Source organism: Eleutherodactylus coqui, chromosome 7, assembly GCF_035609145.1.
Source record: "Eleutherodactylus coqui strain aEleCoq1 chromosome 7, aEleCoq1.hap1, whole genome shotgun sequence".
NCBI classification, from domain to species: Eukaryota; Metazoa; Chordata; class Amphibia; order Anura; family Eleutherodactylidae; genus Eleutherodactylus; species Eleutherodactylus coqui.
Genome location: NC_089843.1, coordinates 173,090,384 through 173,113,745, shown reverse-complemented (window position 1 = coordinate 173,113,745; position 23,362 = coordinate 173,090,384). Strand labels below are relative to the sequence as shown.

The 23,362-nt window shown below is 42.3% G+C and overlaps 1 protein-coding gene across 2 annotated transcripts in view; it reads right to left on the bottom strand.

The window, feature by feature from the left end:
- Nucleotides 1-1,680: 1,680 nt before the first annotated feature.
- UNC5C (unc-5 netrin receptor C) overlaps nucleotides 1,681-23,362 on the bottom strand; it is a 358,450-nt gene continuing 336,768 nt past the window's right edge. For both annotated transcript variants that reach the window (XM_066574021.1, XM_066574023.1), the window contains 5 exons: nucleotides 17,068-17,301; nucleotides 13,895-14,044; nucleotides 11,740-11,904; nucleotides 8,022-8,203; nucleotides 1,681-4,489 (listed from right to left, as the gene is read on the bottom strand). In XM_066574021.1, the coding sequence (XP_066430118.1) occupies nucleotides 4,324-4,489; nucleotides 8,022-8,203; nucleotides 11,740-11,904; nucleotides 13,895-14,044; nucleotides 17,068-17,301 (897 nt within the window). In that variant the 3' untranslated portion in view covers nucleotides 1,681-4,323. The remainder of the gene's footprint in view (nucleotides 4,490-8,021; nucleotides 8,204-11,739; nucleotides 11,905-13,894; nucleotides 14,045-17,067; nucleotides 17,302-23,362) is intronic.

Sequence of the window (23,362 nt, the reverse complement as noted above, 5' to 3'; positions counted from 1 at the left end):
AAGGTGGTAGCAAGAAATACCTGAAAACAAGGTAGATAATTACAGCCTTTTTTCATCGACCTGTATATTTCCACATAACATCATTGTCATAATGAACGCAGAATGCAATTAAAGGCATTCACTAACGAGAGTGCCAATAGAAAACAGGGTGCAATACATCCCAGGTAGCAAATAAAGATGGCCACATACTATACAAGTACAATAGTCACATCTTCCAGCAGATGACATTGTATTGGAATAGCACAAGTATGATATAGCACACACTTAAATAGTAGACTGGAGTAATAAATTAAAGCAAAAAATGCAAAAATAAGAAGATACACAAAATAAATGAAAAATATATGTAGATTGGCCCCACATGCCTGCTTAAAGGTATTTTTATACATTTTTCCTTTTTTTATTAGCAAATGGATTTATAAAGGCAAGCAACATGTAATAGCGTTCCCAATGCAATAAGTTCTAATAAAATAACATATTTGGCATAATGTGTAACATAATATCAACTCTGAAGCCAGAAAAAAAGTTGTGACAGGCAGATTTCTTCTCACACATTCTGGATAAAAATGTCTATATGGAATGATAAAAAAGAGTATAATGGCAAGCTATCACCACTAGAGGGCATCCTAAATATAGAATTTCCATGGAAAGTATACAATCTGAAGAGGGTTCCAGTTTGGTCATAGCAATATGCGTGTAATCCAGCACTGTACAAACTGGCTTGTGTAATATCCTGCGGAGCAATGCAATGTTACTTTGCCTTGCGGCAACCCTTGTTGGCTATGATGAACGCATCCTGGTCAGCGGCTTCACACATGCAAAGCAGAAGAGGAGTTCAGGGCGACCTCTATCAACTCTAACTCAGTGCATAGCTACTGAACATCTTAAAGGGAATTTGTCGGCTCGAACATGCTGTCCGAACTGCATGATGTTATAGAGCAGGAGGAGCTGAGCAGATGGATATATAGTTTTATGGGGATAGATTTAGCATAAATTGTAATATATTCATTTATATCTCTGCACATCGTGAGCTGAACAGTCCAATGGGTGGAGCTATCGGTGACTGACAGCTGTGTATGACTGTACATACAGAGGTAGCTGTCAATCACTGATAGCTCCGCCCCACTGGACTGTTCAGCTCAGAATGTGCAGAGATATAAAGGAATAAAATACAAGTCATACTGAATATTTCCACATAAAACTATATATCAGTCTGCTCAGCTCTTCCTGCTCTATAACATCAATCCTGCAGTTTGGGCAGGATGTTCCAGCTGACAGAATCCCGTTAACACTATAGAAATTTGCATTAAAATTTTAGTTGGTCGGTTATAACATAGGAGTTGGCCAGCATCACCTCCTCGTTAGAATATTATGGTGTGATGTCCATATTTCTGGGGAAGGATGACTAAATACAAAGTGGCACTCATGAATGAGGACAAGTGATACACGTAATACTTTACTTCCATAGTCTCCCATAACACTAGCCACCCCTGCGAATAAATATTGGTGGTGAACGATTGCGTTCTTCAGCTCTGCACGGTCTGTCTGATGTGGATATTTGGGAGAACTTTACAACAGATCAATGGTAAAGGTCATTGATTATAAATGATAGAATCGCGGTAAATTGCGAATCGCGGTAAATTGCGATTTTGCGCGATCGCGATTTTAACATTACAAGTCCCATAGACCCCTGCAGAAAAAAAATGCTGCGAATTTCGCAGGGAAAAAAAAACGCCAGTGGGTAGGCACCCTTACCGGAGATTTATTATATACCAATATACCATGGAGGAGTGAGCATGACTCTCCTCTTCTAAAACCTGAAATTTGCCAATCTCATTGAATGTTTGTTCTCTCTAATAAATGCTATTTGCAGGTAACATAAGTGCCCTTACGGGTCTTGTCCTTCATTTAGTGATCCTCCCACTACATTAAGGCCTGTAATCATTATATATGAAGGATGGAGCTGTGATAAGGATCTTTGATGTTGTAGTCATTTTCTTAATTGGACAACTATTCATTCCTCTGATTGATAACATTATTCCTAATTAGCTTTCTCCTTGTCTTCTAGATTACTTAGGAAAATTGTATACCTGGTGGTTGACCTAATAACTATGTATGCATAAATCAGGGGTCAAAACAGAGATCTCTCCCAGCATCTATGTATACCCAGGACTGTAACAAGGGGGCGCCCTCTACGTCTAGAGGACAGAAGGCTTCTACACCGACATAAAAGGGGGTTCTTTACTGTAAGAGCAGTGAGACTATGGAATTAAAATAGTTCATGAGGGACCTTCAGCGATACAATATTACATGTTATAATCACTGATTACTTCAGAAGGTTCGGTGATCCAGGGAATATTCTGATTGCCAGATTTGGAGTCAGGAAGGAATTTTTTTTTCACCTTAAATGAGAAAAAATTGGCTTCTACCTCATTGTTTTTTTTGCCTTCTTCTGGATCAACATTGGCAGGTAATAGGCTGAACTGGATGGACATATGTCTTTTTTTCAGCCTAACATACTATGTTACTATGTCAACTTTAGGCCCTATTCTATATTACGGTTCTGTGCTGTCCGGGGTGTAACTATAGGGGTCTCAGCAATCGCAGTTGCTCACATGCCCCCAGCCAGAAGAGGCCTTTGAGAGCCTGGCCCACAAGGTCCTGACACTGGTCAGCTTAAAACATCTTGATGCAAGCTAGCATCTGGGCCTGTGAGCAGAGATCTGAAGATACAGATGTAGAAGTGAGGTGGAGGACATATGTGTTCTGCCAATCCTTTAAATTCACTGGCAGTGCTGGAGACTACTGAGCACCTGTATTCGTCAATTTCCGGCCTTGTTATTGCAAGTCTCTGAATCATGGGGGTCCCAGTGATTAGACCCCCACCAATCATACAGTTATTCCCTGTTCTGTGTATAAGGAATAACTTTTGATTTTAGTGCAATGCCTTTAAAGGGAAGGGGGCTTATTCAAATGTCTGGCAGGGGTCCAACACTTTTGTAGTATTGACCATGTCATCTGTTCACATCTGTAGTTTGGCACACATGGACCCAAATAATATCTCCACTTGCCTGCAATTTTTATACATATAAATCTGTGGGGGGAAAATGGGACATTTTATTGCATGTCGTGTTGTGGAGTCCTTCTCCACTACAGGTATTACTTCTAGGGGCGAACATGGAGGTATCATCCTCTGGCACACTTAATACTTATGGCTCTGTAACACAATATCATAGGGGCTCTGCATGCAAGCATACAGGCTTTGAGCATGAGGCTTAATAAAGTCCATGACTAATACATCAAAACACCTAACACCCAGGATCATAAAGCATAGCCCAACATCTTTCAACAGTCAATACTTAAAGCGCTGACCAACTGGAATAATAAGTCACGGGCACAACGGGCCTGAAAGGGATAACACAGCAAACATTGTCCTGTCGATTGTATTTGACCAACACCTAATATTCCATAGTTGTCCAAACTGAAGTTTCTAGTAAGTGATGATCAACAATAAAAAGCAAACCTGTCGAGCAAATAAAATAAAACATGTTTTAGAATGACGATGAAAGCAGAAGATGACAATACCGGTAGTCCGCCGTTGGCTTCGCTTTCTAACGCTACTGTTAAGTAAAAGCATTGTTGTTAGTACTCATGGGTGTTCCTCAATGATGGCTTCCACTGTATCTCCCCTCTGATGTTAGTGACTGATTGTGATATCGCGGAATTAAAAAAAATAATCTGGTTTTGCCACCTACATTGGCACCGGCTTACCGCTAAGACTAATGGATTTCCTGCTCTTTGCTTGAATAAAAGAACTTGGGACAAATGACCAGGACAAGGGATTATCGGACACTCGGTGAAGTTATTAGTGCATCCAATCTAAATTCCACTGAAAAAAAAATTCTGTAGCTTTCCTTAAAATACCCTGGAGAAGCACACTATTGTCACTTAGATGGCTTGCACAAATTAGAAAGAGTCACGGGACAGAATCAATAACCCCTGTCCATTAGTGGATGTAAACAATGTCCATTTGAGCTGGGATTGTATAGAAAGTTTATCCATGTATCTGGATAGCAATAAATTTCGTTTCCTAGGAAACTGTAAAATCCTCTAACAAGCCACACACTGAATGAGCATCAGGCTGGTTTATAATATTTGAGATACAGCTTTGCATGTTTTTTTTTTCCTTTTCATGTCGTTAATATACAAGAAGTCCATTTTCTAGAAGTAGTAAAATTCATTGGTCAATATTCCTCTTCGATAGGTCTTCTTAATAACTTGGTAACTTTATCTATTTATTAGCTTCTTCTTTCGTCCTAGTTAAGATCAATATTTGTCTTCTCCTGTCAAAGATACCACCGTCTCGTGTCTGCCCATCTGCTCTAAGACTGCGGCCAGGGTGCTGAGGTTCCCGTCGGGGTAGTTCTGCGCTTCCCACAGATCTAGGATTACGCCAGTTGGACTAGGTTTTGTGGCAAAATAATTGAGATACCTGCACAAATAAAGAGATACAAAGATTAAATATGTTACTCTATTGAAACATTTATTTGCACCAAGTCAATTTCAGTATTAGCTATTGAGGTTATGGTTTATAAACACGGAGGGCAGAATTTAGGAAGTATACAAAAGTTCAGCTTGGCCCCCTACTTGTAAAATTCGAGAAGTCTACTCGAGTAACGAACCCCATTGACTACAATGGGAGACTCGAGCATTTTTTGTATGTGGGACGCCGGGTCCCGAGCTTTTTTTTTCTTCTTGGTTTGTCTCTCTCTCTTCCCTGCCTGCCAGACAAAAAATTTGCCAATGATGCTCGCAGGGATGGGCCAAAATAGGCACGTCACAGCAGGGAGGAGCCAAAAACTGGGGCGGGGTCGAACACGGCTTGATGCTCCTTCGAGTAACGAGCACCATCGAGTACGCTAATGCTTGAACGAGCATCAAGCTCGACAGAGTACGTTCGCTCAACTCTAGCTACCAGCTATGACTTGATCCCCCCCTCCTACCCAAATACATACACACATTATACTGCATACTTATAAGAGAACCTTTAGAACATGATGGCTTAGCTACTTGTGACCCCTGTGATCCCTATTGCTATGCCCCTGAGTAACGTTCTAGCTGCCTGAGGCCAGAACTTGAGGAAGCTTAGGAGCGTGTATACCATGTATACCATGTTATTATAACGCTCAATGAACAGTATAAACAGGAAGTCGTAAACTGTTGAGCAGCAAAATGTGTGACTTCTATCTTTGATTGCCACTTTTGAAAAGTGCCAAGAAAAGCGACAAGGCATCCCTCAGTCCATCAGATTTACTATAATTTATTTTAGAAACTGGTGTAAATTATAGCTGATATGTATGACAGTTCTTAGCTGGCATGGCATTTTAGATTTGGTGCACGAACGGCCCAAAGATGTGCCAGATGTACATTTTGCCCAATACCCATCAATGCTTCTTTTGCTTTGGCCGACTTATCAAATGCAGGTCTAACTACATCTGCCCAGATCTTTACAGGGGATTTGGAGCCATGCATCAGATAAACAGAGCTTTCAAATCTATGAAGATGTACTAAGGCATTAATCACAACAGTATTTTAGACCTATTTAGGTTAAAAAGTAAAAAAAGTCTTGAAGTTGTTCAGGCAATGTCACGGATCCCTCGTGGAACCTGTACTGATGCAGCTTGTTATTTGAGGCCCTATGAATGCTATCACTCACTTCCCATTATGTTCTGCTTCTCCTGCCATCCATTATTTTGTTAGAAAATTTGGTATAAAAATAAAATGTAAAGATAAAATAATTTAATGTGCTGGCGGAAGCAAGTGCCATTTTCTCAATACTATAAACCTATTTCCTATAGAATGGATTGGCTTAGTATTGGTTCAGACCTTTGTGAAGGCCAATACGCCTTTTTACTGATCTCACTAATGGGCTTTGAACCTACACATACATGTTTGTAAGGCGGTGGCTTGGCTGACTACTGACAGCCAGGCTCCTGCTCTAACTGCCAGGAATGGAGAGACCTCAGATCCTGGAAGTTTAATCTCTTACATGCCACAATCAATAGCAACTGCAGCATGTAAGGTGATGATATGGAGAAAGGGCTCTGTCACCCATTGGCACCCCACAATGTCATTGCAAGGAACCTAATAATGGGTTCTCATGGCAGCCCTAAGCCTGACAAAGGCATCCATGTCTACCATGCAACACAGCCTATTAGGCCCCGCCTCCTGCAGAGTCTGTTGTCATAGGCTTAGTAGAATGCACTACATAAGTAATGCAGTGTAATATCCTAGTAATCAAACTATTACATCTTCAAGTCCCCTTAAGGGACTAAAAAATGGCATCAAAAAAAGTTCATGCTTAATTTTAAAGAAAAAAAATCCAGTTTAAGAAAAATATACATTTTTCCAAAAACCCATTTTAAATCGATAAAATACCAAATTTTAAAAAGAAGCTACACCTAATAGGTATTATTGCGTTCATGATGGCCCAGACAATGAAAATATGTTGTTCTTTATGACACACAGTGAACATTGTAATAACAATTAAAAATATTAATTTTAATGCCACAATTACTAGATTTCTTTTGTTCACCTTCCAAAGAACATAAGAAAAAATAATCCAAAAGTCACATCTACCTCAAGCTGGTACCAATAAAAACTACAACTCTTCCTGCCAAATCCAAGCCCTCACAGAGCTCTGATGCTGGAAAAATTAAAATGTTCTGGGTTTTAGGCCTCGTTCACACGAGCATGGTTTTAGCGCATTACAGGTGCATGAGGAGATCGCATCTAATAGAACCAATGGTTTCCTATAGAAACGTTCAGATGAAGGAATTTTAGCCACGCAAAACACTAGCAGCTAACAAAGATAGAACATGCGACTGCAATGTGCGCATCTAAGGTCCGTGGTACAGGAAAAGATAGGAGCGGACCTATCTTTGGTGCATGATACTCGGGACTCTCCATAGACTCCTATGGAAGTTGGATAATGCACCACGTAGCTCCGATCGTGTGAACAGGCAATTTCACTGCTAATTATACACGAGACTTAATGCTGGAAATTACACGCGATCTTTAGTGCAGCATAGCTGCGATCTTTTTGCACGCCCATATTGCGCTAAAACTACGCTCGTATGAACAAGGCCTTAGAATGCAGATTCAATAGTTTTTCCTTACAACTTGGTATCACAGTAATCGTGCTGAGCCAGTAAGAAAGTTATTTTTATTGAAAGGTCAATACTGTAAAAACAAAACCCCAAAACAATGGCTGGCTTTCTGAACATCCCCCCCCCCCCCCCAAAAAAAAAAGTAATAAAAGCTATACAACACATAATATGTACCCCAGATTGGGGCCATTTAAGAATACAACTCATGCCAAAAAAACTAAAACAAGCCTCTATTACTATGTCAGAGAGTCATGGCTCTTGCAATGCAATGATGAGAATCGCTTAAGACTATAGATGAGCGAGTACACTCGCTAAAGGCAATTTCTCGAGCGAGCATTGTCTTTAGCGAGTATCTCCCCCGCTCGAGACTGCAGGTTCGGGTGCCGGCAGCGGGCATGGAGCTGCGGGGGAGAGTGGGGCGGAACGGAGGGGAGATCTCTCTGTCCCCCCCGCTCCCTCCTGCTGACAGCCTCTACTCACCGCTCCCCCGCGCCGGCACCCGAACCTGCAGTCTCGAGCGGGGGAGATACTCGCTAAAGGCAATGCTCGCTCGAGCAATTGCCTTTAGCGAGTATACTCGCTCATCTCTACTTAAGACACAAAATAGACCGTTCACTAAGGGGTTAATGTGTTTGAGCACCAACATGTCCTTATTGCAGTCAAACGATGGGATATATCGTGTATCATTGATACACTGCATTCGGGGCTGTAGAATGATTGAAGCTTAGGATCAGCCTTGCAAAAAGCACTAACAGTTCTACGAGTCCCGATGGCATGGTCATGCATAAAAGCACAGTGCTATAGACATTAATGCAAGAAACCCTTCATACTGAGCCGTAAGGGCGGCTGGCTGACCTGTCTAAGTTGAGTTTATGGGCGAGCATCCTCCAGTCGTGACCCCGTGTCTGAGGAGCATCTAAGCTGCTGCACAGTTTCTGCCGAATAGTTAGAGGGATGCTGAAAGCACTTGGTCCTATAATGGTCGTTATGGTACTCGCTGAATCCATGAGCGGATAATCAATAATACAGCTCGGTTCCTGCACAAAGAACAAACAAATTATTTATATTGGAGACAATTTCTGGATATGGATTGGTACATGGAGTTTATTTCTACTTTATCATAGTCCTAGAATTAAATTCCAATACTTTCTCAGCCAGCATCATATTTCTCGTCTGCTGAAATTAAATTAAATATTTATAGCCGACTTACCATTAAACCATACATCTGCGTCCTTGGATGCTGGGCTGTGTCTGGAACACAGGTCTGTTTCAATTAGATCAGCCCTAATGTACAGCAGGGTTAATTGTAGCAAGAATACGTAGGAGCAGCATCTGCATGATCTACTGGAACTCACAAGCTGTACAATTAGTGCACTACTGTGTCGTTAGCCTGGGCATGATGTGCGCTAATTACATGACTACAGATACATCTTGGCCAGCGAAACAGTAAAGACTTTGTACAGGCAATCGAAGATCCTCTAATATAAGATGGTAAAGGGTTATGGTCATGGCCCAAAGACAGAAGAGGGGGACAATGGTAAGAAAGGGGTTCACAAGCTCTTTCATTTGGGGCGGGAAGACTTGTAGACTCCATCCAAGGAAATATGCACACGGAGGAGTAAAAAGTTGCACCCAAAATTTTTGGGCACAACTCATATCGTACAGCACATATCTGTGTGCCGCTCGATGCGCTGGACACCGCACACAGACACATGCTATTCACATCCGCACAAATCTCGCACAAATATGAACCGTATGCTTATCAATGGGGTCATACATATAAGCGATGCGGGAAACAAATCGCGGCACATCCTATCTTGTGGCGCATCGCATCTCCCATTGTTTTCTCAAGGCTGGTGGCAGCATCGCAGGATGTCCTAGGTGCATGTGGTGCGATGTGATGTGAGGTTTCCCCATTGAAAACAATGACAGCCATGACGGGGATCGCTCCTTCCCTCAAGTAATGTGGGTTTGAAACAATAACGCCTCGCATACGCAGCAAAACGGCGCTTGGTGTGCGAGAAATCGGACCGTGATTCTAGCCTAAGGGCAGCTTCAGACAGACGAATTTGCGCACAAAATTTTTGTGCTCACCAAATATACACATGTAATATGCAGAGAATAGAGCCTAATTGATGTCAATGGGTTCTTTCACATTAATGATTTTGCTTGCGCACATTTCGGTTGCGCGCAAAAAGATAGGACCTCCTCGATTTTCCTGCATGTTTGCACACCAGCTGGCCCCATGGCGATGAAAAGTGTATATTTGCGAATACGCTTGTCTGAAGGAGTCCTAAATGCAAGCTGAAAAAAAATCTGGAAGATCAGCCCATGTGCGTGTACTTTCAGGGGAACATGGGTGGGGGTAATTTGCAAACGTTGATAGACAGATGGAAGAAGCTGGATGGAAACAACCATAGCTGGTTCCCTTGTGATGGCCTTAACTGCACCTCCAGAAGCTTTATGGTTCTTCCGCTTCTGAATGTGATATAAATGAACTGGCGTAAGTACGGGATCATATCCTTCAGAATGAGCTAATCTGTTCTGTACATGTATTAGATCATATATACAGATATATTGTTAGATGTCAGTCTTTAGTTTCGTCATGACTTTTTATGCATCATACTTCTCTACTTGCAGCGCTCTGTGAAAGTAGTGATAATATATTATGATTCAATAAATTCAACCTAGTAACAAGTTTGGCGCTGCTTCACCTGTATCTCATAAATATTATTACTCATGACTTATAAATATGCTAAATCAGGGAATATAAAAAAACCTTAAAAGCAACAATTAAATTAGGTGAAGTCTAAAAGGCTCGATGTTCACTTGCACATACGGATTGCACTGCTGAATCCCGCTGTGGTATCCGTGCGTGTTCGCGGCCATGGAGAGGAAGAGACAGTTTCTTACCTCTCCGGATCCAGCACGGGTCTCCTCTGAGCCGGCTGGATATTCTTTCTTCAGCACGGCGGATGGGACTGAGCGTCGGCGATGCGCCCGGTGCATGCGCAGTGCTTTTTTTTTTGTTTTTGAATCTCCTGCTTTGCCGCGGATCCGCGGCCACCTCCACAGTGACAGCTGCGGGTGTGCTGCGGCAGGGAAAGCTTCCATTGACTTCGATGGAAGTGGTCTCTGCGGTATCCGCAAGCAAAGTGGAGCATGCTACGATAACGTCCCGTGTGTGATCCGATGCCGGGGAAAAAAAATCACATCCGCATGCTTTTACTTGTAGTGCGGATGCTAATGCATCCCTTTGGGTGGCAAGAGGTGCGGATCTCCCGCACAGGAGACACAAGCGGATTGTATAATTAAAAAGTATGACTATGTATAAATATATGCATTAGACATCTAAGGCCGGCGTCACGCGGGCATATTTGTCCGTACAAAATTTACGCATGCAATATGCAGAGAATAGAACACACTAATCTCAATGGGTTTGTTCACATGCGTGTATTGTTCCTGCGCATTCTGGCTGTGCAATAAACCCCGCAGCACGCTCTATTTCACTGCACATTTGCACACTAAAGCCCCCACAGAAGTCAATTGGCGGTGCGCAGATGCTCGTAAGAAGCAAGCAGAAGCGTGATACACTGCATGATTCCACTGGAAAAAAAGAACATATTTGGAACAATTAGCCTAATCACCCATTTAAATCGGTGCGTCTTTGTTTGCAGCGTGTGAATAAAAATGCTTCACGAGTGCAAAAGGTATAGTAAAATATGCCGATGTGCGCAAAAAAGCATTGTTCGTTCCGTCAAAACCCTATGCTCATGCATGCACAAATACACATACACTCGTGTGACACAGGCCTTAAGGGTGGTTTCACACATAGCGTTTTTAGGGAAAATGCTGTGTTTTCTCCGATGTTCAATCTGCTATTTTTTACTGAGTTTTTTTTTATTTTGTGGCAAAAAACATCACAGCCCAATGTTAGCTGTAAGCTGCTGGGATATTAAAGCGCACTACAGACATACTATTGTTTGTGACATCTTTTCTTGCTTTGGGAGCATTTTTTGGGTCGATGGCATTTTTTACAAACACAGCATGTGCCAGGTTTAGCACGTTTTCTTGTGTTTTCTCACAGACGTCTCTATAAGGCCGGACTCACACTGCCGTAATTCGCTGTCTTGTGCCTCGTGCGAGACAGCATGCGGCAAGTAAGCAATGACATTGCATACTTGCTGCGTGCCACCAATCGCTATGCACTAGCATGGCGTGTATGCGTGATTAATATGCACCACGATAGTACATGCTGCCTATTTTGCACAACTTGTGTGAGTGGCATCATAGGAGCCTGTGGGAGATAGGTAGAGCGTATTTCTTGCACAAAACCTGCATGTGAATTATGCTGTGACCATACGCTCCTGTGAGTCTGGCCTAAGAAACAAAATACGTAAAAAAATGCCAACCACAAACATTTGCAAAAAACAGAAAAAAGTTGAATTTATGGCATTTTTTACAGGATGAAAAAAGCACCATGTGTTTTTAGAAGTTGACATTACCAATGCCGACATCACAACGTGATCATGTGATATTTGAAGTTGTCCCTATAGAGGATTTCTATACATACCTCTGTTGCTGTACAGTTCAGCTGAAAAATCTGTCCTTCCCCCTCCACCTGTCTGACGCAGAGCTTACAGGCGAGGTCTGTGGTGCTAAGGCTGAAGCGTTCCAGAGTAAAGGTGCAGTGCAGATTCCTTTGGCATCCACTCCAGACCTGATAGAAAGGAATTTCCTGCAAAACACGGAAAAAAAAAATTAGGAAAAAAAACCTATTTGTTGACTAAATACTAATTTCCTTAAATTTGTATAATTGGGGTGTCGAATTCATGTTGAGGACTATAGTCAACAATTGAATGGAAGGGAAATACTCAAGAGATATGCGATGTTCTTCAGTAGAGGTATATCAAGTTTTGGAGGTCTTGCTTGTTGGCGAACCTTCGTCCCCGTGACTGTACATATAGCTGCCTGCGTTACACAAGCCACTAAGTGGCAGACACCATGCAATAAAAATACAACTTGTACTACAAGGACCATCTCTTGTTATTCTCGAGGAGTCGGCTCCTCTGCAGTAGAGGCAATCTTCTTCTTCTGCCTTCAGCCTGTATTACTTTAGCACATTACGAGCACAGTGTTCAGCTCCCCTGAGAGCGATGGGCTACGGAGTGAAACCTGGTTAATGGAAGCTGAAAGCACTGAAGAGAAGTTGTTCAGCCTGCAGGCAATGGGAAGAAGTTGCTGAACTAGCACTATATCTAATCCATACTGAGCTTCTCGCACAATGCCGCTGAAGTCTTGCCAAGGGTAACTGCCTCGGCCAGGCCAGCAGAATTATTAAACGTGATTGTGGGAAATAAGGAAAGGAGGGTAGCTGATGGTGAAGATAGACACAACCAAGGCCACTAAGTGATAATAAAGCCAGTACTTAAAAGCTAAGCCGAAATGGGAAAAAACATTAATAAAATCCGAGTCAAAAGCCTATTAGCAAACGATAAAGTTTCATATGATAAAATGCTGGACACTTCGCCACGCTGATCGCGAAGGGCTCACTTACAAATCATACTAGGCACTTAAGTCCATCCATTATCTTGAGTGGTCTTCTATAGAAGTGCTCACATATTATGGGGGCACATAGATCACGCCTATTACGGAAAGCATGCTTTTATGTTTCATTTTCTATAAATGTTTACTGGGAGTAATACATTCCTGGTTTGCAGCATTAATAGCGTCCAGTAAAAATATTTAGTCAGCTTAGCGCTGATTTCCTAGATTACATAAGCCTGTCAAATCATTTTAACCAAATCCAGCAAACAAACTGGACTGAATCAGCAACCAATTTGCCGGTTGAATCGCTACTAAAATTGGAACAAATTGCTTCGTTCATCTTTAATATTACGCTTAGGCTACACAAAGGTCTGACGTGGGTAAAGGTCAGGATGGTCCGTAGACATCTCCTATTTATTAATACTTCGTAATCATGGTAGGACGCATTGGGTTATAGGCTGTTTAGAAGGTACTCTGTGAGCTACAATACGGAGGAATCTTTAGAATGCACAGTTTGTGCTTGTAGATAGGGATTGGGAAATGTTGATGTCCATTTCATTCGAAAAAGTTTAAAGGGATTGTTCCATAAAAATAAGTTATCACCTATCTGCTGGGACCTCAACCAATCCCAAGTATGCAGGACCAAATCGTCCTGCAATGAACTCAATGGCAGTTGAAGATGCACACCACCGCTCCATTTATTTCAATGAGATTGCCATAGATAGTCAAGCTCAAGTGCTTGGCTGTGTCCGATGGTGCCAATCAAATGGAGGAAGAGTAGTGCGCATGTGTGCCCACCATTGTAGGACGCTTCAGACTACTATTCTTGATGTGTGAGGGTCCCAGTACTTGCCCCATGGATCAGTAAGTCATCCTCTGTCCTGTGCATATGGGGACAACTTGTTCTCATGGGACAACCCCTTTCATGTCACATTCTGTAAATTCTGTACACTATGCCTTTGTGTATCACTATATTAGACACTTATGATACATTATATGCCGCCTATGAGTAGAGTCTCTGTGTCCCCATCACATGATGTACTTTTTCTGTGATATGGCAGTTCAATATTATTATCAGCCTCAAAAGAATCCAATTGAAAGATCGTATTGGTTGGCATAAAACTCATTGCTCAGGTAGGTTTCAGAACATTGTCATAATAATTATGCCATTCATAACTTACCTGATATTTGGCTAACAGTTTGCTCTTCCATAGGGAGTGGGGAATGTCGTGAACGGAGAGGCGGAGATTATGAGTACTTCCTTTAAAGTGAAGGGTCTTAGGCTCATCTAATAACTGTCCTCCAACTTTCCTTTCTTGTTGTAACACTTCCTGTGATTTTTTTTTGGAAACAAAAAGTTATCAAGTGGTTTGGGAAACATATGCCCAATTTTCTTCTGTATGAAATTATAATGAGAGATTATTTTACGCCAGATCTTTCCCAGCTGAACATTTCTACTAAAATATTCATTAGTGTAATTTGAAGGAAGCAAAAACTTGGAAACAATTTGCAGCTAGTAAAAGTGCATGTAGATTTCAAAGTTCCAACATTAAAGGGCCAGTTCATGCGCTTGCTGTGTTGTGTATAGCAATGCAATGTAGCTACTCTTTCTGAGGAATTCCAGGATGAATCAGATAATGGGAAGCACTATGAGCGATACATCAGTTCTTCATTGCAAGACCTTGTGACCTCATCAAGTAGGATCAATCAATGTTATGTCTCTCTCATTACCTAATATTTCATTTTACGACCATGATATTCAACTTGTCAATAAACCAAAGTATTTTTTATGATTTTTTTTATGGTGGTACAATGTAGATGTTATTAGTTTATTAGTTATTGAGACTATAAGGAAATAGATGCTTCCTGCTATCTATAGGTGTAGCCCCTCTTCATCTACAAAGCCCTCCATAGGGCAGCGCCCCCTATATTGCCTCCCTCATCTCAATCCATCAACCAGCCCGGGCTCTCCGCTCTGCTAACGAAACCAGACTGAGCGCCCCTTTACTTCGAACTTCTCATTCCCACCTCCAAGACTTCTCCAGAGCAGCACCGGTCTTCTGGAACGCACTACCAAAGGCTACCTGAGCAATCCAGGACTCGCAGAACTTCAGGCGCACTCTAAAAACGCACCTTTTCATGGAGGCATACCGCATACCCTAAACAAGCCCCTCTGTACTCCGCCTGATAACATACTCCCTGACCTATTGACTGCAATCCCTGCTAGCCGTCATAAACCGCTCTTGCAGTCATAACGATTCTGCCGTCTCACGGCCAAATGTCTGACCATTGTCTGTGTATATCACCCCTCACTCTCCACCTCGCCATACCGTGCACATCTCCAGCCCCTTTACCTTCTGTATCACCCCACTATTCGTAGTATGTAAGCTCATTAGAGCAGGACCCTCACCCCTATTGTTTCCATCAACTGATTACTATGTAACCGTGGTTCTGTAATGTTTGTATTTTGTCTCTCTGTATTCCCCTGTCTATGTAAGTGCTGTGGAATATGTTGGTGTTATACAAATAAAGATTATTATTATATTGTGTTGGCCACTGGTTTTGATACTCACTAAAAGGAATTAATGGTGTGCCATGCCACTTAGTGGTTGGGCATATATCAACATGCTTAAGTTGTGTAATTATTGCTTAAGTGTAGTGCTGGCTCATTGGTGGGGCTGAGTCACATGACAGCAGCATGTGACTATGCTACATGCATCCTTCCTATGAAGGGCAGAGCAGTTCTAGAAGCAAAGGAGACTAGAGGTGCCTGGTGATCGCTGGTTGGATAAGTACTCCAGAAAGGCCCTCAAGGTTGCAAAATTTGAGGAGCTGCAGCAAAAAGTACTTGTTGTGAGTTTCCTGTCTGCTGACAGGGGGAGCTACACGCTTTGGCTGTCCCAGCCGGAGAGGCCTGCAAATACTTCCTAGTGACCCCGTTCTACCTGTGGCCAGAGAACTGCTGGTGTGCTCTAGTTTGTTCCAGTTGTCGAGTAAAATTGTTGGATCATCTATATAGAATCCTGTGTGATGGCCAAGCGCCCGTCTCCTGTCTCTGTTGCACAGCATGCCGCCACATTTGTGATCCCCCATCCAACTCTGTTTGACAGCTACAATGCCTGATTTTAGAGTTTCTAGCCGAGGAGATACTTGGTTACTTCTAGTCCATCTCACTAGATGTATATTGCCTGATTAGTTTCAAGAACTGGATAAAAGATGTCACCTGCCAATATCTTCTCTGATGGGCACTAATAAGATGGATAGTTATTCAGGTTCAGCTGATAGATTCATGTCTCACTGAATTCATTCTAGAAAGTCAATGGTCGCAGCTGGATGGACAGCTGATGATGGGTAGAATGCGGCACAGAGGCGACACTTCCGCATAGCGGGAGTCATGCTTTATAAGTCTTCTTATAGTATTTTTGCTGCATTGTGTTGCAATGTCCCCAAAAACTAGATCAACTTCATTGATTTAGAAGTTTCATATCCCTGTGTAGAAGTTCGGCTCTATGCTCATTCAAGCACCGACGCATTTCAAAATTACTTTGTTTAATTAAGTTAACAAACATTGAAGGTGCAGCTGGTTTATCATGCTAAACTCTACATTGCAATGTTCAGTTTTGCTCAGTTCTCTGTTAAATGAAAGAAAATATTCAGTGAAAAGAGAATGTAAAAGAAAAGAACAGCAGGAGACGAGTCCAGGGCAAGCGTAACAGCGGGAGGGGCAGAATGAAGTGTTTTTAATAAAATACTCTACCTTCCTCACTAGCGTTGCAGCAATCCTTAGCCTCCATATTCTGCAGCCACTATCTGCATTATAGTCAGGGGTACTCAACTATGAAGGCTCTGGCGGAGGACACACATAATGTACTACACAGCCTCTGTCATGTATGTCCACCCTGGCCGACACACTGTAACATGTTTAGTCTTTCAAACATATGCTGTATAGACATAGCAGACATAATGTGATAGATAGATAGATAGATAGATAGATAGATAGATAGATAGATAGATAGATAGGAGATAGATAGGAGATATATAGATAGATGATAGATTATACGGTAGATAGATAGATAGATATGAGATAGATAGATGATAGATTATACGGTAGATAGATAGATATGAGATAGAAAGATATATAGCTAGATAATGAGATAGATAGATATGAGACAAATAGATAGACAGATAGATATAAGATACATCGATATGAGATAGATATATAGATAGATAATGAGATATGAGATAGATAGATAGATAGATAGATAGATAGATAGATAGATAGATAGATAGATAGATATGACATGGATAAACTTTATTAGCTATGAAAACTATGTAGGATGAAGGGTGTATATACCTTAAGTGCATCCTGAGTATCATCTAAGCAGTAAACACGAATATTGTACTCCAGAGATGTGCAGGATGTTGGCCCGAATATCGCTAACTTCAGTCGTTTGGCTGATGATTTGCTAGTAGATTGTCCCACCAGTGCATAGGTGCTTAAGGTTTCTGTGAGTATGTGACAGGCTTCAGAGTCCATCTGGATGTAGCAAGGTGTGGTAAAGTTCTCTTCTCCGACAACCACCACATCCTACAGGATCAGAAAAGATGATTATTGGTAACCGATAGAAAATGAGATAGGAGCTAGTATGGAGCAGGAAAAACAGAGGAATATTACAAGCCGGGATAGAAGTCATACACAGAAAGAATTCACAAAATGAATGTTATGTTATTACACCGATGTGCTAGAACTGTAGACATTCGGCCATAAGCTCTGATTCAGTGAGCTAGGAAGCGTATTATATGTATGCAAGTAAGCAAGCGTCCGACTTATAAGATCATTTTTAAGAACTATAGCCCTACATAAGTGCTTCTTGAAGGGTAACATTAGGCTTACCAAAGAGAACATTGTCACTCATTGTCAAAAATATCCCTTCCCTAGCAGGAGTTGTCGGAATGAAATGAAACTTTCTCTGTGTGGTTGTAGTATTGATAGAAGTAAGTGATTACAATATAACAACAAAAGGATCAATTATGGCAGAAAACTGAACACTTGAAGGGCCATGAGCAGTGCCCAAACTGAACCTGGATTCGGTGCTGAAGACAACCCAGTTCCAGCAGTCAAGTTTCATCGTTCATGACACCACTGTGACCGGAGGCAACGTAGGTGGGTAGGTCGTACAAGTATGGGCATCATGAGGCCAAATGTCCTTTAGCCAAGCACCTGGAAATAGTTCAGACAAACACAGGAACTTGTAATGTTCGTGCCACCTGTCTCTGGATGGCGGACAACAAAACATTTATAGCTGCCCCATCAGATGATCAGGGCTCAAGGGCTCCCTGAGCCCAGTCATCTTGTATGTGTGCCCTCACACATCAACTGGTCTCAAAATCTCCTCAGAAGGGCTCAGGTGGTGGGCAATTCATTGATACGGCCATCCAACTTCTTGAATTCCAATAATGAGCCACCTCTTGGACTCTGTTAACTGGGCAAAATCTCTGTGATTGCATCGTAGAGGTAATTAGTGGTCAACAAGCTCTACACAAGTGGAAGAAGAGGTCACTACACATAAGGAGCCTCCGAGAGCCTTTTATAGGCCAAGGGGGGAACCACTTTTAGGACCTCAGGTGACAAGACCGTTCATCTAATCACCCCACAACTCTAATCATTTCATATCTGCCTGAGATGGAACTGCAGGCCGAGTTTTGCAGCAAAACCACAACTCCTTCTAGGGTCTTGATATTTTTTTTGACAAATAGTGTATTAAGAAATCGTAAAGATAGCAACTTTTACATTGGACAAGTTGATTTTAGCACTGACCAGATTATGATGATACAACCACGTAGCCATGAGAGTTAAAATGTGTTTTCCAGGGAAAATTATATACTATGTTATGTCTAGCGAAGGGCCTGAGGTGGCGGCACAGTACATAAAGATTCAAAGATACTAAAGACAGAATCCTTTTTGTACTCCGCCCCCGCGGAGCCTGCAAAAGATATAACAACATTTATCAGTATTGCCTGGAGTGGTCCTTTAAACTAGTTCCTTCCGCATGACTCTACAAACTATACTACAAATATGGCTTTGGTGATAGCACCTTTACATGTAGGTATCTCTATAGATGAGTTCAATAACCTAAATGGAAAAGTATGAGTAAATAGCTGATGCATTTGCATTTGTTCTAAATTGATTCGTTACGATTTCAACCTACCATTCGGCTGATAGTGTTAAAATATGGACACCAACATACATTTGAATATTCACATTACAGACAACAGACATTTTAATGAAAGCAAATCAGAGGAAGTGAGTTTATGATGGAGCTAGTTCCTTCTCTACTGATACATTATATTAATTCATGAAAAACAACAGAAGCCTTAATGTATTCAGAAGTCAATCAGCGACTCCTCCAAGAGTCTACAGATTAAATTTAGCTCAGAAGCAAAAAGACATTAGGCAACAAGATAATATCAGCAGGTTGTAGTAGAGACACAGATCTAATTCCTTTCTAAATGTAAACTCTAAGCGCAAAAATGAAAATATTCCCTAAAAATACATTGTAATTTTGCATAAATGGGCTGCGCAGTATGTAAAGTGATTTCACTTGAGGAAATAATGGATGCACATTAGGAAAATACTGCAAAGAGTTATTGAGTGCTGAACGCTCAGAATTATATTAGTAATTCCCTCCCTGAAAAGAAATGTTACTTATTTAATTCCGGTGTTTCTTCATTGTATCTACTAATGGGAATGCTGGGTGACAACCTGCATGGGCAATGCTGCAGCTTTAAATGAGGTTGTCACTTAACTTTATTCGGACCCTGAAGGAAAGATTCTCTTCCTTTCGGTCATACTATGGGAGACGCTATAGTCTTAGTTTATAGACAAAGGTAATAGATGTTGGTAGAATCTATGTGAGTTGAGTAGGTGGCACAGTTGGTGAAGTCAGTCACCACCAACATGGCAGAATCTGGAAGAGGTAGAAACACATAGATAGGACTGGCGGATTAGGGAGCAACCCTCCAAAAAATTAATTGCAGAAGCGGTTAGGTAGAAGTAACTCTTTATTGGGTGAAATTACAAGCTAATAAAAAATGTGTTTCGAGGACAAAGCCTCTTCCTCAGTTTGGTTGGGTTAAACGATAGCTATAAGAGGATGCTCAACTCTGTCCCCACAAGCATTTCAGTTCAGTCCCTATGCAGGGTGTCTTCATCCCTGTTGTGTCCCTATGCTTCACCAAGCATCCTCTTGTAGCTACGCTTGTGCCCAGCCAAAGTGAGGAAGAGGCTTCGTCCTCGAAACACGTTTTTTTGCTGGCTTATAATTCCATCCAATAAAAAGTTCCTTCTACCCAACCGCATCTATAATTAGTTTTTTGGAGATTCGCACCCTAATCCAGAACTTCTATCTACGTCTCTCTACCAGTTTCACGCTCCATCCATACAGGCACAACTCCGGTTGGCGGCACCTCCACAGGAATATCTGGATATAGACCCTCACTGAGACCCTGTATGTGCTTCCGGTACAATATCTAATCTATATCATTACCACAGGGTTGCTCCACCTTCTTTATCACTTCAGTCTAGAATCTGGAAGAGGAGCTGTGAAGAAGAGCGGGGAATATTCATTTATTTTTTAACTCTCATCATTCCTTTAGTCTGGACTCAGACGGCTGTTATTCGCTGTGCGCTGCCCGCAGGAGACATGTGCAGCATGCAGCAAGTATACAGTGAAATGACTTGGCGTACCTGCTGCACACTGCCAATCTCCATGCACGATTTTGGCATGTTTGCAAGCATAATAAGTGCCAAGATAGTGCATGCTGCAACTTTTCTTGCGTGCACATTCATGTGAGCACCAACATGGCCACCTAAGGGAGATTGATACAGCGTATTCTGCATGCAAAACCACCATTTGGAATACGCTACACCAACATGCTCCAGTGAGACAGCCCTTATATACCTCACTGGGACCCTTATTAACTGTCCAGTCGTTTTCATGGCTCCCAACCTTCCTGGGCAGTTCATAAAAATAGGAGGATTATTTCCAGTGTCTGTGTCTGTGATTTTTTGGGAAGCTGTTGGTACTTGAGCAGGTTGTAGGACTGTAATTGTCATTATTTTACAACTCACAGTAAATGCTGGTAATGAGTTCATTTCAGTATCTGACCTGTAAACATCTATCACTTAAAGGGGTTGTCCCGCGGCAGCAAGTGGGGTTACACACTTCTGTATGGCCATATTAATGCACTTTGTAATATACATCGTGCATTAATTATGAGCCATACAGAAGTTATTCACTTACCTGCTCCGTTGCTAGCGTCCCCGTCTCCATGGTGCCGTCTAATTTCAGCGTCTAATCGCCCGATTAGACGCGCTTGCGCAGTTCGGTCTTCTCCCTGGTGAATGGGGCCGCTCGTGCCGGAGAGCTGCTCCTTGTAGCTCCGCCCCGTCACGTGTGCCGATTCCAGCCAATCAGGAGGCTGGAATCGGCAATGGAGCGCACAGAGCCCACGGTGCACCATGGGAGAAGACCCGCGGTGCATTGTGGGTGAAGATCCCGGCGGCCATCTTAGTAAGGTAAGTAAGAAGTCGCGGGAGCGCGGGGATTCGGGTAAGTACTGGACGTTTTTTTTATTTTACCCCTGCATCGGGTTTGTCTCGCGCCGAATGGGGGGGCTATTGAAAAAACAAAAAACCCGTTTCGGCGCGGGACAACCCCTTTAATCATTTTATTCACTATGGGTTTTCCAATCCTTCTGTAAGAAATGTAGGCTGATGTGGTTCCAAGATAAGATTTCCCCAAAAAATTAGTTTGGCTAATCCTGGTCATTCTACTAGATGCAAATCTACGTCAAAATCCACAGCAACTCCTCTGCATGTGACCACACCCTGCTGCATGTGAGAGTTATCATTCACTATAATTATTGCGTTATATTATTGCCAAAACATATTAAATGTAGTAAATATCTGGTTTATTTTACTAACGTCATCCAGAATAGGTAAATGAACGTGCAATAGACGGATGCTGTAATGTTAACGCAACTTCCAAATAAGTTCCTGTACTTACACACTCTGGCCACTAGGTGTCACCAGCGGCAAGTATACCGTTACCAGTGCATCTGAAACTATACAGCAGTTCATTTGTAGGGAATCGGCCAGTAAATACAGGAAAAGTAAAAGGCTATGAGCACCTTTGGGGATGAGGGGTATTTTTTATTTAAACGCATGAGTTTTGGGCTGACAATCATTTTGGCAAAAGGACTTAATTTAAAATTTTGCACTGCTTGTCTTCTGCAGCTTCTACGTATTACTATATATAAGACACACAGTCTATTAGCACAGGCCAATAGGCGCCTAAATAATCATGCAAATGAGCAATTATGAGCGACTGACGGCCGTCCGACAGGGCACTGAGTGAAAGTCGCTCAATAGTTCCTAGTCGCTTAGCTTCAGTGAGCTGAAATCCAACTAATGAGTCACTTCTTGCTCAGTGCAAACAGGAGTCGATCAATCTGCGAGCGACAGTGAATGGAGACCAGTGGTCAGAAGAGATCTTTGGCGCGCTCTGCCTCCATTCTCTCTTGTGTGAAGACAAGGAGTGATAGTTCCTAGGATGGTTGTCAGTCGTACCGTGTGAAAGTAAGTGTCAACAGGAGAGTTGTCAGTGAGGCTGGACTGATCACCTAGGGCTCTTTTAGACAAGCAGATTTCTTGTCTGAACGAGTGATTGACGTCATCGCTGGCTCGGGGAGCCTATTTATTTAGCAGATACATGGTTGGCTCGTTCAAACGAGAAATGGTTCAGTCGTTCACATTCGCTGTATAGGTGATGAGAAGTACTAAACGAGCGCTGGTTAAACCGAGCGGGCCAATGATGGTTTTTATGCCTGCAGAAAATGGACAACGAGTGAAAAGCGAACAATTATCGTTGGTCGTTAAGTCATCGGCTCGTGTGCAGACCGAACGATGTGTTCACATCTGCCAGTTTGGACAATAATCCTTCCGTCTGAAAGGGCCCTTGGTTTTCAGGCCTTATCTCTTCTCTTCATCTTATCAGCTCATTTATGACCAACAAGGATACATTTTGTGATAGTCATAAATTAATAGATGTGAACGTATAAGAGGAGAGAGCAGATGGAAGCGAAGGGCCTATTTAGACACAACGTATCGCTCAAAAGACGGCTTTGAGTGAATTTTGACCGAGAATTGTTGGGTCTAAATGGGCCTTAAGACGTTACCCCAGCTTCACTGATGGATGTCCTATTGAGCCTAGAGAGGCCATAAGGCTGGGTTCTTACATGCCGGAATCCTGGCGGAAATCTCACTGTTTGGCTGCAGCGAAAAACTGCGAGATTTCCGCAAGGAAAGCGCTGCTTCATAACCCGCGGCACTTAGCCCCAGGTTTTGAATCAGCCTGGCTGTTCGCTTTTCTGCTGAAGCCGGCGCTCCCATTCAGGAGAGCCTGGCTGCAGCGGAATAATAAAAAAAAAGAATATGCTGCGGCGAGGGAATCTGCACCGCAATGCCGGCTTCCGACATGGCTGGCTAATCCCGGGATTAGCGGACGGAATTTCTGCGACAAATCTGCCCTGTGTAAACCCAACCTTAAGGCCCCTGCACATGGGGGCGATTTGAATTGTGAAATCCG